Source organism: Portunus trituberculatus, chromosome 31 (assembly GCF_017591435.1).
Source record: "Portunus trituberculatus isolate SZX2019 chromosome 31, ASM1759143v1, whole genome shotgun sequence".
NCBI lineage: Eukaryota > Metazoa > Arthropoda > Malacostraca > Decapoda > Portunidae > Portunus > Portunus trituberculatus.
This window is the reverse complement of record NC_059285.1, coordinates 18,034,433-18,051,362: the sequence shown is the minus strand read 5'-3', so window position 1 is coordinate 18,051,362 and position 16,930 is coordinate 18,034,433. Positions and strand designations below refer to the sequence as shown.

Here is a 16,930-nt window from a genome sequence, read left to right as displayed (position 1 = left end):
CAATACTTTCTCTATTTTTGATGTTGTTGTTCACATGTCTGTAAAAAGCCTTGGTTGGTCTTTACATTTATCAATTATATCCTTTTCTTGTTTCTTTCTTTCTTCTCTTCTAATCAACACATATTCATTTCTTGCTCTTTTGTAACTTTCCCACTGCTTAATCCGTCTTTTCCTTCTCCACCTCTTCCATGCATCCTCTTTTCTTGTTCTAGCCTTTTCACATCTATCGTTAAACCAGTCCTGCTTTCCAACTTCTATGTTGTCTTATTGGTACAAATTTTTCTCACCTTCTTTGTATATTTTTATAAATTCCTTCCACTTTTCATTTGCTCCTTAGCACTCTTGAATTTCATCCAATTTGTCTCTTGAAAGAATTTCTTTAGGTTTCCAAAATCTGTCTTGGCATAATTCCATCTTCCCACTTTATATTCTTCATTTCTTCTAGATTTCTCTTCATCTATCACCTTGAACTCCAAAACTGCATGATCACTCTTTGCTAAAGGGCACTCCACCCTCATCTCCTCAATGACCATTGGCTCTGTACTAAAGACCAAGTCCAGTCTTGACGATGCTCCCTCTCCTCCAAACCTAGTATCTTCTTTGACCCACTGAGTTAACACATTTTCCATTGCCAGTGTCAATAGTGTATTTCCCCATGTTGTCTCTGATCCTTCCATTGACCAGTCCTCCCAACACACCTCTTTACAATTAAAATCTCCCATCATTATAGTTCGTTCACAGCCACCCAACATTTCTTCCAGACATGTTCCTGTATCACTTATCATTTCTTCATATTCCTGTACTGACCATGCATTTGTCTTAGGTGGTACGTACACCACTATGTAGTGCCTCTTTTTCCTTCATTAGTTTCTGCTCTGATCTTTAGCACTTCTGCCTTTCCCATACCTTCTTTCACTTGATCCACCTTTATATCTTTTTAACCAGCAACATCACTCCTCCTCCCATCTTACCTACTCTATTTCTTTTCCAAACATTATATTTCCTTCTCCAACCATCATCAGGTCTTCTCCTCTCTCAGTTTTGTTTCAGTAAGACCCACAATATCTGGGTTCTTGTCCCTCAAGTAATCGTTGAGTTCTAAAATCCCGATATCACTCCATTTATGTTGGAATACATTACATTCCGCTCATGTGTGTTGTGTGTTTTTCACTGTTTGATTGTACAGTCTCTGTCTCTGAGAGACAGCCAGACTTCTCATCAAGAGCTCAGAGCTCATTATTTCCTCTTCTCCTGAGACCAGGCACACACCACACACACAACAAGGTCACAACTCCTCAATTTACATCCTCACTACTCACTGCTAGGTGAACAGGGGCTACGTGACACACCCAAATATCTCCACCAATCCGAATCCCCTGGTCCTCTGGCTTGTGAAGCCGGCGCTCTAACCACTGAGCTACCGGGCCTGTGTGTGTGTGTGTGTGTGTGTGTGTGTGTGTGTGTGTGTGTGTGTGTGTGTGTGTGTGTGTGTGTGTGTGTGTTTACCTAGTTGTAGTTTTACAGGGCCTGGGCTTTACGCTCGTGTGGCCCCGTCTCCATATCTACACTTATCCAATTTTTCTTTAAAACTATGCACACTCGTTGCTGACACCACTTCTTCACTCAAACTGTTCCAAGTCTCAACACATCTTTGCAGGAAACTATATTTTTTAACATCTCTCAGACATCTTCCTTCCTCAGTTTTTTACTATGCGATCTTGTGCTTCGAATGTCATATTCTTCTCTCAGGATCAGTTTCTCATTATCCACTTTATCCATTCCGTTGATCAATTTATAAACTTGTATCAGATCCCCTCTCTCCCTTCTCTGTTCCAGGGTTGGTAGATCCATAGCCTTTAGTCTCTCCTCATGTCATCCCTTCAAATTCTGGAACCATTCTTGTAGCCATTTTTTGTAGTCTCTCCAACTTCTTAGTGTGTTTCTTTTTATGAGGGGTCCACACAACTCCTGCATATTCCAATCTGGGTCTTATTATAGTACTTATCAATTTCTTCATCATTTCTTTGTCCATGTAGTGAAATGCTAATCCAATATTCCTTAGCAAATTATGTCTCTCTGAAAATTCTGTCTATATGGCTTACCGGTTGATTGTTTTCTTTCATCGTCACTCCCAAGTCCTTTTCCTTTTTACTTTCTAGTTCTACTCCATCTCCCATCTTATAGATTCCCACTGGTCGTCTTTCACTCTTTCCCATTTCCATGACATGGCTTTTGTCCACATTGAATTCCATCTCCCACTTCTTACTCCATTTCCAGATCATAATTAGGTCTTCCTGCAGTATTTCACATTTCTTTTTTTGCTTTATAACTCTGCACAGTTTTGCATCGTCCACAAACAGATTTATGTAGCTGTTCACTCCTTCTGGCATGTCATTTATATGTATTGGCACCAATACTGACCCTGTGGCACTCTGCTTTCTACTGATCTCCACTTGGACTAAATATCTTTAACTATCGTTCTTATTTCTTTCCCCCTCAAATAATTTTCCATCCATCTCAATGTGCTCCCCTTTAAGCCACCCTTCTCCTCTAACTTCCACAGTAATCTTGCATGTGGCACTTTATCAAACGCCTTTTTTAAATCCAAATAAATACAGTCAACCCATCCCTCTCTCTCTTGTACTCTTTCAACTATTCTAGAGTAGAAACTCAGTAAATTTGTTACACACGACCAACCTTTTCTAAAACCGGATTGGCTATTTGATAATAATTTGTTGTCTTCAAGGAACTCGATCCATTGTTTCTTTATTACTCTTTCACACATCTTGCATATTACACTAGTTAGTGATACCGGTCTGTAATTTAAAGGTTCTTCCTTCCTCCCACTCTTATATATTATGATGTTGTATATAGGACTTGCTAGTTCTTCCTTACATTCTTTCAGTATTCTGCCTGAGACTTCATCCGGTCCCATTGCCTTCTCTTCATCCAATTCCTTCATCATCTCTTTTATTTCAAGCTTGATTACTTTAATCTCTTTCATATAGACGGTCTATTACTCTGTGGCCTTTCAAATTTGGATTCCTTAGTAAAGACTTGAAATTTACTGTTTAACAGTTCTGCCATACTTTTTGGGTCATCTACCATCCCGTACGCTCCTTTTAACTTTTCTATTGTTTCTTTTTTGCCTTATTTTTCCATTTATGAATCTGTAGAACAATTTCAGTTGCTCCTTACATATTTTGACAATGTCCTTTTCATAGTTTCTTTCCTCTTCATTTCTCGCTACCTTAAAGTTTTCCTTATTTCCTGGATTTCTATTTCTCCTCCATCTTTTCCGTGCTCCATCTCTTTTCTCCTTTGCCCTAGCACACCTTGTGTTAAACCAATCTTTCTTTCCTTCTTTAGGTCTCTATTTTGGGACATATTCCTGACTCCTGTTTTGTATACTATTTCCAAAAATATGTTATTATATTTTTCTTGCACCCTCTCTGAATTTTCCATCTCCTCCCAGTTAACGTTTTTGAAATAGTTCTTGAGGTTCTCAATATCAGCCTTTTTGTAATTTAATCAGTCTCCTTTGTATGATTCGTCTCTATCTTCCTTTCCCTCTTCTAGATTCATTTCTAATATTACATGGTCACTTTCCCAATGGGTACTTATATCTTATATCATCATTCATTTGTATACCCCTTGTAAAAACCAGGTTCAATCTCTCCGGCTTGTCGTTTCCTCTGAATCTTGTGTTTTCCTTTTACTCTTTGGTCCATCATATTATCTATCATTTGTGCTTCCCTGATGTTGTTTCTGGCCTTATTCTGCTCCATCCATAAAGTTCTTCCAATGACTTTCCCTTTTCTCTTTTCAGTACTTATCATCACTACCTTCATCAAACTTGTGGTGCAGAGTGGAATCATTGTCATTGTCATCCATCACTGGTGCACAACTTTTCCATGACTGTGCAAGCTTTTTTTGTATGGCATACTTTTTTGTGCTTGTCCTTCAAATAGCTCAACATTGCAGTACACAGTGTCATGCCAAATAAGTAGCAGCTTTTCTGTATATAATGATATAATGGTAAACAAATAAATAAGAATATAAATTAATAAATAAATAAGCAAGTAATCTATCTATATATATACTTTCATATATTCATACACACATTCACAGTCTTAGCCCCATCAGCCCCTGGAGGAAAGGGACAGACTTGTGACTACCAAGCCACACCTTAGTACTATGTTCCTCAAACTTTTCTATATCATGACAAAGTTTGCTTTGGTACACTTCCTGCACGACCCAGTGTGTCTATTTTATTGCACCTTTACAACTGATATGGGAACTGATTGACACACACACATGCACATGCACACACACATAAAGCCCAGGCCCTGTAAAACTACAACTAGATAAATATACACACACACACACACACATATCAAATAAAGGAATTACTTTGAGCCTTCCCTTCCCTTCCCTTCCCTGCCTTGCCCTGCCCTGCCCTGCCCTGCCCTGCCCTGCCCTGCCCTGCCCTGCTCTGCCCTGACCTTTCTCTTCCCAACAGGTCCTGAACACCTTCGCCCGCAGCATCCTCCTGTGTGAGCGTGAGGCGGACCATGACGAGGTGCTGGCGCTGCGAGTGGTGGCCTTCCTGATGGACGCCCATGAGGAGGTGATGGCCCCTCCCCAGGACCTCACCGTGCTTGTCCACAGGCGCCTGGCTCTCCGACACCGCAGCCAGGTGGGGGGTGTGGATGGGCAGGAGGGTTTTGAGGGAGGCTGTGGTATTTGGGTAAGGTTAAGGGTTTCAAGTTAGCTGTGTCTTTTCTGTGTGATTGGATAGCCATATGAGGGATGGATTGGTAGTGTAAAGGAGGCTGTAGGTTGTAAAGGGAAAAGGACTATACTTGATAGTGTGAGACATAAGTGATTAAAGGAGTTGTGAGTGTGTGAGGAATGATGTGGCCTGCAATCTCTGGGGCAGGTGTTATTGATGGTCTCACAGGTGTGGTAGAGAGGAGTGCTTGTTGTGAAGGAGTCTTGTTCCAGATCAAACTGTCTGAGCTGTGTGGCTGGTCCCTGTGAAGTGATGCCAGGGATATTTTTTCTTTGAGTGATGTGAGTGAGTGTGTATGTGAAAGTTGCTGGGTCTTTTCTTGATTACCCAGTCTTTTATGGAGGATATGTAAGTATGTGTGTATGTTGATAGGTTAATGGTATTGTTGTATTGGAGTGAAGTCTTAGTTTTCAGGAGTAAGATGGGGAAGTTGTAAAACAGAACCGAAGACAGTATATAATATTATCACACTTTCGTCACAATTTGAGATTATTTATACTAAAGGGATTAATTTTTTTTATATAAGAGAGGGAAAGTGGTCAGGGAAACAGAGTCAAACTAAAAGGCCCACTTAGTTGCCAATTTCCGTTCAGGTCTGAGAGAGTTAGCCAAAAGAAAGGGATAAATGTCGTGGTTGTGGTGGTGTAACCTTTCCTTAATCTATTTATTCCAGAGCTATGTTAGTCATGTTATGGTATTTTTTTATGATGTTCCCCTGGACTGACTAGTGTGAGGTGTGGTGGCTGGTGGGTGTATCTGTCTGTCTCCCTGCATGACAGTCCTGGCCATGGGTGTCTTGGGGTCGTGAAGGACATAACACCAGGATGCTAACCCATGTCTTGTCGGCACTCACTGGCAGGACACAATCACCCTTTACATGGTCACTGTTATTGGCAGTGTTGACATTACTGCCCGTGCTTTGTTTACACCTGAGCTCTTTACAACCTTGTGGCCTGTGTTTTTCTCAGCCAGGTTCTGTTTAGTATCTAGACATTATTTGTTCTACACATCACCTTTTCTATGCATTTTTCTGTGGATATTGTCTGATCTATTGGTTTTTTCCATGTCTCAGTTTTTTCTCTCATGTGTGGATGCAAAACTTGACTAGCCTCCTTCATTTATTTCTATTATGAATAATGTACTCTTCTGGCCTCTTCTCCTTCATGCTTTGAATAATATAGTTAATCTACATCTTAGTTTTCTTTTTAGGATCCCTGTACCTTCACATTCATTATTCTTAAAGTCACATCATAAATATCTGACTTAACCACAGGTGTTTAGGGAGCTCAGGTGCACAGCTACTGAGTGCTGATAGTCATACTTGTCCTTTGAATATAGGCACACATACAGTAACTTGAACTGTGTCCTGCCACATGGTGTTGTGTACATTAGTCTTAGTGGTGTAAACATGTACACTTGTAATGTGAATGTTGTGTCTTGGGATTACCATAACCTGGGCCAAGGAATGCACATGATCTGGGGAGGCAAAAGTCCTGTGGGGATATACATGTATGTATGTATGTATAGTGGGTACCTTTGGATTCTGGCAGTCATGTGGGGAGTGGGTCTAAGTGGCCTCAATTGAACTGTTTCACCGATTGTTGTTGTTGTTGTGTTGTTACTAATGGGACCCTTCACATTACTACTTCCAGGGATCTGTTATCACTCTGTATTGTCTTGTCTCTGTCCCTTACGTGCTCTGAGGGCCACGTCCCCGGAGCCCCGCGGACCCACCTTGCCGGACACACTTGGAACGGAGACCCAGGGAGGCTGTAGTGTAGCTGTAGCTTGGGTGTAGCAGTGGCCTGATGTTTGTTGTGTAGTGTGAATGTGATGGAAACTTGTCTGTAGAGTTGTTGAATCCAAGCTTCTGGTCTGCATCAAATTGTAACTTTTCTATTTTAAATATGATCATAAATTGTGACCAGCACTTGACATTTAGCTGAGCAGCCCTGACAGTGTTACAGTGATGGTTCTTCATACTGGAATGGACCATATCGCACTCAGTAAGAATTCTTACAATAGAGGCAATTGTCCTTACATTCAAGTCTCCTGTTTGCAGCAGGACACAAAGCTCCATTAAACTGCAGCTCATATTTTACACAGAAATTATGAAGTATAAATGTTTTTAGTATGTGAACAAAATGCTGAGTGGAGTAAGATATTTGACCAATGTAACATTCATAAACAATGGATCAAAGCAGTGTGCTAGGTATAGGTTGTCACTGGTGTTGGTGTGGGGGATGCAACAAATTACTTTATATATTATCCATAACAAGAATACATGGTTTTCTTGCTTCATCATTTAACATATTGAAGTAGTGAAACACATACAAAAATGGACCAGTCCTCCACTGTGTTCATGGAGCTCAACAACTCTATGGTACTTTGTGTAATAGTGATGGATGAGTATGGTGAAGAGCTTGGTTGTGGTAGCAGGTGTTGTAGTGATGTATGGTGGTGGTGGTGGCAATGACAGGAGTAGAGGTGATAACAAAGTGAGTAGCAGGTTCAGGGTGGTGGTGGTAGTGGTAGTGGGCATCAGCTGTGTGTGAAGAGATGGTGTAAGTGTGGGTAGTAGCTTCACAATGGTGATTATGGTGATGGATATCTACTGCGGGGTGTTAGTGGTGGTGGTGGTGGTGTGGCTGAGGTAACATGGCTTGGTGTGGTGAGTGGCTGTCCTGATCAATAACACAAGATAGGTTTTCCTTGGGGCATCAGACTTGTCCCTGGTTTATTGTGAGCTGTGGTTCATACTCTGTGAGTGTATTAATGCTGTGGACATGTGGAAGTTGATAAAACCATTGTATTTGTGCTGTGTTCTTTGTAATCTGTGGCACATCATGTTACAGATTACTAAACAATGGATGCTAAAGTTTTCAGGTTCAGTCTGGAAAATAATTATCCAAACTATGCCCAATTATTTACATGTAGTTATTGGTCAGAAATCACTGTCCATGGGAAAAGTAGAGCAATGTAAGGCAAAGGAATTTTAAATGAGAGATAAGTAGATATAGATTGACATTCTGCTTTCATAGTGTCAAGGAGGAACAAGACAAGAGGTGTTTAGTGAAGTTGTATAAGCATGAGTGGTGAGGGGTATAGTATGCTTGCATGGTGTGGTGGATGGCTGTGGAGTGTGGGAGTGTGAAGGAGTGTTGTGGACATGGCTGGTCAGGGGAGGAGAGGCAGTTAGTCATTGGTGGTTGTCTGAAGACGCTGCAAATTTAACCATAGTTGTGTGCTGATGAATGTTAGTTGTCCTTACTATTTCAAAACTCACTATGATGACTGGTTTTTTCCCTTAGAGGCCTGTTGTTCTACATAATAAGGAATGCTGGTAGATAGATAGCCTTGAATTTGAGTTTTTAGCAGTGGTGTTACAGTAACCATTACACTACTGACCTGTAAGTGGTAGTCAGTGTTACCAGTACATGAGTAGTATAGACTAGCAATACATACATGTGTTGTAGAAGATGCAGTACAGTTTGCCAGTGCCTGAACTTTTTCATTATGGTATACAGCTTGGGGTAACATGCTACTTCTTGTGTTTCTTTCAGTGTATCTTAAATAATTAGACTGTATCTGTTTCCTGAATTGACGTATTGGTTACTGACGTCTGTATGAGTTGTCAGTGGCCGTGTTGGTGAGCGTTGTCCTGTAAGCGTAGTGAAGCTGTGCACATGCTTGGGTGCTCCTGCCACTGCTGGTGCTGTGTCTGGAGTACGTCACTGTAACTCTGATGGTTTTCCCGTACACTTGGTATTTGCTGTGTAGGTGTTGGCAGGGGATGTTCCTGCAGCGTGTTGTTAGGTGGCTTGCTGAGAGGAGCAGTAGGTGGTGTTGGGTGCTTGGTGGTGGTGGTGGTGGCATGAGCTGAGCTTGTGTGTGGCGCGCTGGAGGCATGCTCCCGCCCTCCGTTCCAGGTTGTGTACGCGGCGGCAGCCGGGGAGCGCGCCATCACCCACACCTACTGCCGGCAGGTGACAGCCTCCGAGTACCAGCGGCAACAGGTCACTGGCTCACAGCTGTTCCTGACGCAGCTCCTGGACCAGCTGGTGGACAACACAGCCAAGTTCTCATCCAAGGAGCGCAAGAGGAAGCTGAAGGAGGTAAGGTGGTGGAGGCTGCAGGTGTAGCAGGATGTGTCTGCACACCTCTACACCTGAGTCATGTTCCATCAGTGTTGTGGTCCTCAATTAAAGAAAAAAATTGGTTGTCATAATTTAAGTATGTAAGTATCAAATCTAGTTTTTTTTTTTTTTTTTTTTTTTTTTTTTCAGGATAAAGAACAGTTGCTTTTATTTGTAAGTGGAAAAGTACATAGATAGAATATTTTACAACTGTTGTTTGTTTGTTTACTTCAGTTGTGACCAACTTTAATGTTAGAAAATATAAGATAGTACCAGCTAATTTTTTGGTACTATTTAATTTTATTATTTGACTTTTATGATAATTTATTCATTATCACTTGTTATATCACCATTGTACATACTGAACAGACTTGAAACTTGATATAACACTCAACACATTAAGTGTGAATTGAAGTCTGGTAGGAAAATTTGTCATCTTATGGTTACAGATGATCTGTACAAGCTTCTTGAATTCTGAGCAGTGATTATGAATATGTATGGGATCAGTTTTTTGTTATTAATTCCTTTCTCATAGTTCCAATGTAATCCTAGATTATGTAAAGGCTTAGGTTCAATAATTTATCTTATTTCATTTGTTGTTCATTTTCATTGTAATGAGGAACTTTATCTTTACAATTTGTCACACTGTATTTGTGTGTGAAAAACAGACACATGACTGACTTTTCCCTCACTCCATCCTCCTTCACAGTTCAAGTCGCTCTATCCTGAGGTGTACCGAGCCAGGTTCCCCGAGGAGGAGGAGGAGAACAAGAAACCTGAGGGGAAGAGCCGCATGAAGAGCCTCATCAAGCTGGCCTCCCTTACCTCCCTGGGCCGCAGCCGCCAGATGAGGATGTGAGGTGCGGCCAGGCAGTGTGTGTCAGGAGTTGTGTGGCAGCCAGTCAGTGGGTGATATGGCTAGTGTGGGCTTGTCTTGTGTCAGAACTGGTTGGTTATGGGAGGCAAGAATACTAGAGGAAGGTCAAGTATATGACATGTTGATAGTTCCAGTTGATGAGGAGGTGGTTGTCATGGTAACTGACTAAGTGAGGTGTACTCTTTAGTCAGTATCAGTCAAGATCTTTATAGTGACTTAATTTCAGTGCACTCTGTAATGCAGGACACCTCACTGATTAGAGTAAAGTGAATGGTAGAGAGGTGTGACATGGCCAGTTTGGTTGAATGAGTGAGTGAGAGTAGCAAATATTTCGGATTCAGTACCTCCAGTTATTAAGACAACAGAAAACAAGAGAGTGTGTGATAAAGAAGGCTTAAGTATGACCAAGCTAAATACTATGAGGGAGTGACAACCCATGTTAAGTGAGAGAACAATGATAGAATGCTTGAAAGTGGAGACGATAAAGAAATGGGAAGGGAAAGGAATGAAATATGGTAAGAGGGGGGATGACAGACATGGTGTGTACATTGTTAGTTGTTCTTTTACCATTATTGTTCCTCTCCCTTGCACAACCAGCCCTCACTCACACTTTATTTTTAGTGCCATATGATCTTTGCACTCTGGCACATTTTAACCCTTAACATTAACTAGATTTAACCATTATTATCTTCAATGTATGTATAAGGATTAGTTCTCTCTTTAAAGTGGCCTGAAGTGTTGCTATAAGAGGGAGAACATTCAGGGACACTAGAACAGGTTGCTTAGTGGGTTGCCTTCTATGACCAGCCAGGGGAGGGGGTGTTTGCTGGTCAACATTGGCCCAGCGTGGGTAGTTGCAAGTGCCATGTGACGAAGTGAAGCCATACATTGAACAAGAGTGCCATCTGGTGTCAAATATGTAGTGAGACGAAAGCTGGTTTGAAGCATATGCCATCTGTGATTAACATTCTTTCAGTGAGATGATGAGTGTTTTAGATCATACCCAGTCATTAATTGCATGATGTGCTGAAGCTTTTATTCATGTGTATCATAGGACATGCTTCATATATACATACTTACATAACCTTTATAGAACTACCACTTGTGTATAGCTGTCTTATTATATTACTTTATCTTTTCCCTAGGGACACATGTTAAGGCATTAATGTTACTAATAGTGCTAGTGTAGTTTGTGTGGTGCTAGAGTTAATATTAATGTTAGTGGTGTTTGCATAATATGTGGGTGTGGTGGTTGATGAACAGAGACAGAATTGATGGCAAGAGTTGGTATGTCACTGAATACTAAATAGGAGAAATAGTGGTAACTTGTATGGCATTATTTGCAATGCATATTTGTATTTGAAGGGGGATGGTAAGCAAAATTTAGACAGTAATGACAACAAGTGATTATTTCGTACACAAGGGAAGAGTTGAAAGTGTAATACGTGCATAGTCGAATATATTGGAAGGGATTAAGTATATGCTGAACTAAGGCAATGAAGAGAGGAAAAAAAAAAGAAAGTGCATTATTAAGATAGAGAAAAATATAAACTATAGAAGGATACTGTAATTTATCAGAAAAGATTAATCCAGATGGTAGATAATTGTGAAGTGAGATGACAGACAGCAGTGATATGAGGAAGAATCTCCAGCACAGTATAGTATTCTGCCACCTTACTGAGTCATGTCAGAATACCAGATGACGGGGGAATGTGTGTTAGTTGATGTGACTGAGAATGGTAGGACAGGCATCAGATATAGATAGATTTAGAATATTCCCTAAAAAGATGTAGATGGAAATGAACCAGTTGTAAGTGTTGAGAAAGGAACAGAGACTTTCTGTGACATGAAGGAGTGAAACAGTATTAAATAAATTAATTGGGAAAGGCGCAGTGTTATATAGAGTTAGAATATTTTGGGACCAGTTTTCTGCCTTGATCATTCCTTACAAGGGAAGAACTTCAGAGGCAATACAAAATTATAATTGTTGTTGACTGGTGTTACTTCTGCAAGTGCTAATATTTTTGTTAGTGATAGTAGTAGCAGCAATGAAGGTAGTAGTGCAATGTTATGGATAAGAGTACTGCATAACAAATAGCAGACATAGTAGGTGAGGTGTTGGTGTTCGTGTTGACAGGATGGAGTAAGAACAGGAGACTTGAGTGTACAAAGGGAGAGTCAGTCTTAGTGCCATTTATGTGTTCCTCATATTAATAGTAATAAGAAAAGAGAAAAGCTTGATTGGATCTGTTATATATGATGACACAGCCTTGGATGAAACACTGCCTTGCCTGTGATCATCACAATACAAATGTTACTCAACATTAAAGTTTCACCACCGCAATGTGCCTCGTGGTCCTGGCACCACTGGCTGGACTGTTCATAGTGCCAGCAGTGAGGGTAATGGTGACACTGGCACCATTACTAGTGTTGACATCTGGTTATGGTTAAAGAACAGCTTTTTGTTTCCCTTCCCAACATCTTGAAGCAGCAGTAGCAGTGGTCTTGTTTCTCTGTTTCATGCCAAGCAACATGCTAGTCTCCCTTCCCACACTAATAAGGCTACAAAAGAACAAATGTATTTTGTTATTAGTTTTAGGGGAATGCAATTTTTATCCAGCATATACCAGCATGTTTTGTTTGGATAACCTTCTTGTATGTCTTGTTACTTTTGACAAAAGTGTCCATTCTTCACTCCCTGTCTACATATATTTACCTTGCAAACTTTTTTTGTCTCCTTTACTTCTGTCATTTCTTGACAGTTTCTGTTTTTTGGTCTGACTGTCAGCTGCTATTTATAAACATGTGGAAAGCTGATGTAAATAGTTTGTAAATATGCCATAGATTCTTATTTTGTAGCATTGTATAAGAAAGGTGTGCAATCTTATTAGCAGTACACTTTATCTTAGGTATTGATGCTTCAATAGCCTCCCTATCAACATACCAAAAGTATTAACATTAAGTATATTATATTCTACAATTCACCAGTGCATTGTATTACTGATAACATGTAAGTGTGTAAGCTTGTGTGACCAGCACTTTGTATTTTAGATGGTGACATTTCTATATTGTTACATATAGTATAGAGTATTTCCTTTCTTAAGACTATATTGCCTTCTTCCTTATAACTGCGACATCCTCCCTGCTCTTACACTACTCTTAACATGCCTCATCACTTCTCATCCACATTACCTTGACTCATGTCACTCATTCATTCACTGACTCATTCAGCAGCCCAGAGTCCCTTCCACCACCACCAGTGTCTTCTACATACCTACACTCCACTCCATATTGTCCTCCTTCTTCATTGTAGGAATGTATAGTGCTGAAGAGGAGGCTCCACAATGCTGTTCTTTTCCAGTTTTAACACACACACACACACACACACACACACATATGCAAAACTTCCCTAAGGTATATTATAATCTTATTCATATCCTGTATTTATTATTACTTTAAATATGCACAATTTTCTAAGTTTTATTGTTTGTCTGTTGTGATTATTATTTTATTTGCCACCATTATTGCATGTTTCATATTGATATTATCGACTTGTCAGCAGGAACACGAAAAGCTCAGTATTATTTGTTAGTGGTTGCTTATCTGTTACATGAAGTTGGTTCTGTGCAACACGTTATAGTAGGTAGGATTTTTTATAAAGGTATTTAAAGATCACGTGGTACACTTCTGGTATATTTTTAATGGGAAGCTTTATTTTTAGAGCTTGGTGTGTAAATGTTTTGAGCTTAGAGGAGTTTAACATAGTGATGGAAGTGAGTGCAGGTGTAGCCAAGCAGGTGTTGAGTGGGTGTGTGGAGATTTGTGTCAGAGGTTAGTTTGGACATTATCTTGCATCTCCTACAGAACTAATTGTTTGTCTAATATCAGCTCCTGAGTCACCATTAGCCTGTATCCACAAAGTTTTCAGTGTTACCTTATTACCTAAATTGCTGAGCTGTATTATTCATCCTAATTTGAGGTATAGTGTTAGTGCGGTCATTGGTCATAGTAGATTAACATATCATTCTTACTTCATTGTGTTAAATGTTCCCCACAATTTTAGTACTTTGTTCTGAAAATTGAACAATAGGCAGGATTTGTCAGAAAACTGTAAGCAGATCAGAGTATTTCAGGTTAAGGGAAGATATATAAAAGCATAATGGAAGCAAGTGCAAGAAAGTGACAGAGTTAACCACCGTGACTACACTCTTCTCTTGTATCCTTCAAAGACCTCAGTCCATGTTGGATAATAGCTTAGAAAATTTTTCTTTAAATGAAAATTTGAACATTTTGAGGCATTAATTATCTGAATATTTATCTTAGGTGAGCTGTGTAGCATAAAGCACAAGAGACAAGAGGTGAGGAGAGTGGAAAGAGTGAGCCAAAGTACATGACAGGATTAAATTAGATTAGGACAAGTGACTGGAAGCAAAACAACTCACAGGCAAAGCTAATTCTTCTTTTTTCCTATTATTAATGTTACTCTGGATAGCACAGAGCTTAACCAATAAAATGTATGTAGTGTGCTCAGAGGAACTTGACTGAGACTCCTTCCCATTCATCGGACCAAAGTATACTGCCCAAAAATTATCACTAATGTGTTTTGAGTTGAGTGGGATTGTGTGGGTGGTGAGGGAAACTTAGCAGTTGTGGGTTAAACAATGAGAAGAGATGCAGGTTTTATTAAATTAATTTCTATTTTATTATTATTATTATTATTTTCTTTCATCAAGTTAACATGAGCCGTCTACAAGTGAGTGTCTCCAGGGTAAAAATGACACTGTGTGATTTGCTTGATTGATTATATGACTTCTTTGAATTAAAATTTTACAACTATAATTGAGTGTGTGTTTTGTCCTTGAGCTTTAATATAAGGATTGTCAGGTGTAGGGTTTAGGTAGTACTGACTCCATTGCTGTCTCCTCATATACTTAGAGAAACACCATAAGGGTTGGAAATTGTAGGGATTAGGTAGTACCGACTCCATTGCTCATTCGTATGTTTGGAGAAACACCACATGTTATTTATCCCCTAAGTAATGCATAGTTTAGAATGTTCCTTCTCTCACAGCCTCCCATGCATCTGTGTCATTCCCCTCATCTTACCTATGATGTCTGCCACTTGTAACCTCCCACACTTGCCCCATCATTGCCTGTGTGAACTTTGATGTGACCAACAGGGAGAAGAGGAGAGCTGGGAATCTTCCATGTAAACCTTTTATTCTCCTCACAACAGGTTTAAATAAAAATAAAAAAAGATTGCTGCTAGGTATTTTTTTGTTGATTTACTTGTTCATCATTAATAATTTTTCTCACTGTTTATTTTGTTTCTTTGTTGGATTGTCACTCAATGTCTAGTTAAGGGCAGCAGCAAGTGTAGAAGTGTGTTGATAGACAGGCTTGCAGTGTATCTTGTGGGTGTGGCAGTGCTAGCTACAGTGCCAAATTAGGTTATAGTTTATTAGTGTGTTGAGTGTATGAGTGTGGCAGTGCTCCCTGTCCTCCCTGCCAGACACAAGAGAGGCAGGGGAGGTAAAAACACCATGTAAAGTTGTATTGATCTTAAAGAATATCTTTTTCATTTATTTTTTATCATTATTATTGCTATTAATTTTATTTTATTTATTTTGTGGATTATTTTTCAACTAGAGGATGCCATTATCTTGCCCCAAAAAACTGATATTCCAATTTTTTTTTATCATCTTAATACCTCACACATTTTATTAACCATACAAAGACAATTTTCCTCACTGGGTAATGTAATATGTCTGCCAAAAAAATCAATATTCTTACTATAATAATAATCCTTAAAGCTCAAACATGAATAACTCATCATCATCTCCGTGGTAGAGTGGAACCATGCGTACTTTGGGATCTGAGGGGGGTTTCCAAGCACATGGGTTCAAATCCTGTCCACAGTCTGAGTGTAGGTTGGGCTTCTCACTCGAGGCAACAGTTTCCTAGCGGGTGGGCTCTGAGATAGAAGGTACCCTAATAAAGTACCCCCTTTAGCCCATAAATTCCCGTGAAAAACCCACAAGGTATTAAAAAAAAAAAAATCTTGTTATGTCTGGCGCTATCCCATCTCATTACACTCACTCACTTTTCATATTTACTAATGTGTTGAGTGTGATAAGTCAATATATCATGCTGACAGACATGAATTATTATCATTATTACCGAGGATTTGAGTTGAGTGCGCACTTGGTAAAAAGATGGGTCAGATTAAACCAATGTTCCAGGCCAGCGAGTACTTATTGACGTAAGAAAAGACATTAAAGTAGGCACACACACACACACACACACCCGGTAGCTCAGTGGTTAGAGCGCTGGCTTCACAAGCCAGAGGACCGTAATGTTCGCGGTCTACATAAATGTTCGATTCCCCGGCCGGGTGGAGATATTTGGGTGTGTCTCCTTTCACGTGTAGCCCCTGTTCACCTAGCAGTGAATAGGTACGGGATGTAAATCGAGGAGTTGTGACCTTGTTGTCCCGGTGTGTGGTGTGTGCCTGGTCTCAGGCCTATCCAAAGATCGGAAATAATGAGCTCTGAGCTCGCTCCGTAGGGTAACGACTGGCTGTCTCGTCAGAGACTGCAGCAGATCAAACAGTGAAACAAACACACTATAATAAGACCCAGATTAGAATATGCAGGAGTAGTGTGGACCCCTCATAAAAAGAAACACATAAGAAAGTTGGAGAGACTACAAAAAGTGGCTACAAGAATGGTTCCAGAATTTGAAGGGATGACATATGAGGAGAGACTAAAGGCTATGGATCTGCCAACCCTGGAACAAAGAAGAGAAAGAGGAGATCTGATACAAGTTTATAAATTGATCAACGGAATGGACCAAGTGGATAATGAGAAACTGATCCTGAGAGAAGAATATAACATTCGAAGCACAAGATCGCATAGTAAAAAGCTGAGAAAAGGAAGATGTCTGAGAGATGTTAAAAAATAAAGTTTCCCACAAAGATGTATTGAGACGTGGAACAGTTTAAATGAAGAAGTAGTGTCTGCAACGAGTGTGCATACTTTTTAAGTAAGATTGGATAAGTGTAGATATGGAGACGGGGCCACACAAGCATAAAGCCCAGGCCCTGTAAAACTACAACTAGGTA

General features: G+C 40.0%; 1 protein-coding gene across 1 annotated transcript in view; it reads left to right on the top strand.

Annotated features, from left to right (window-relative positions):
• The window catches only part of LOC123511079, a 32,977-nt gene extending 18,330 nt beyond the window's left edge, over positions 1-14,647 (top strand). Inside the window, 3 exon segments of the mRNA XM_045266694.1 lie at positions 4,523-4,699; positions 8,725-8,910; positions 9,641-14,647. Coding sequence (XP_045122629.1) covers positions 4,523-4,699; positions 8,725-8,910; positions 9,641-9,790 — 513 coding nt within the window. The 3' untranslated portion in view covers positions 9,791-14,647.
• Positions 14,648-16,930: the final 2,283 nt, after the last annotated feature.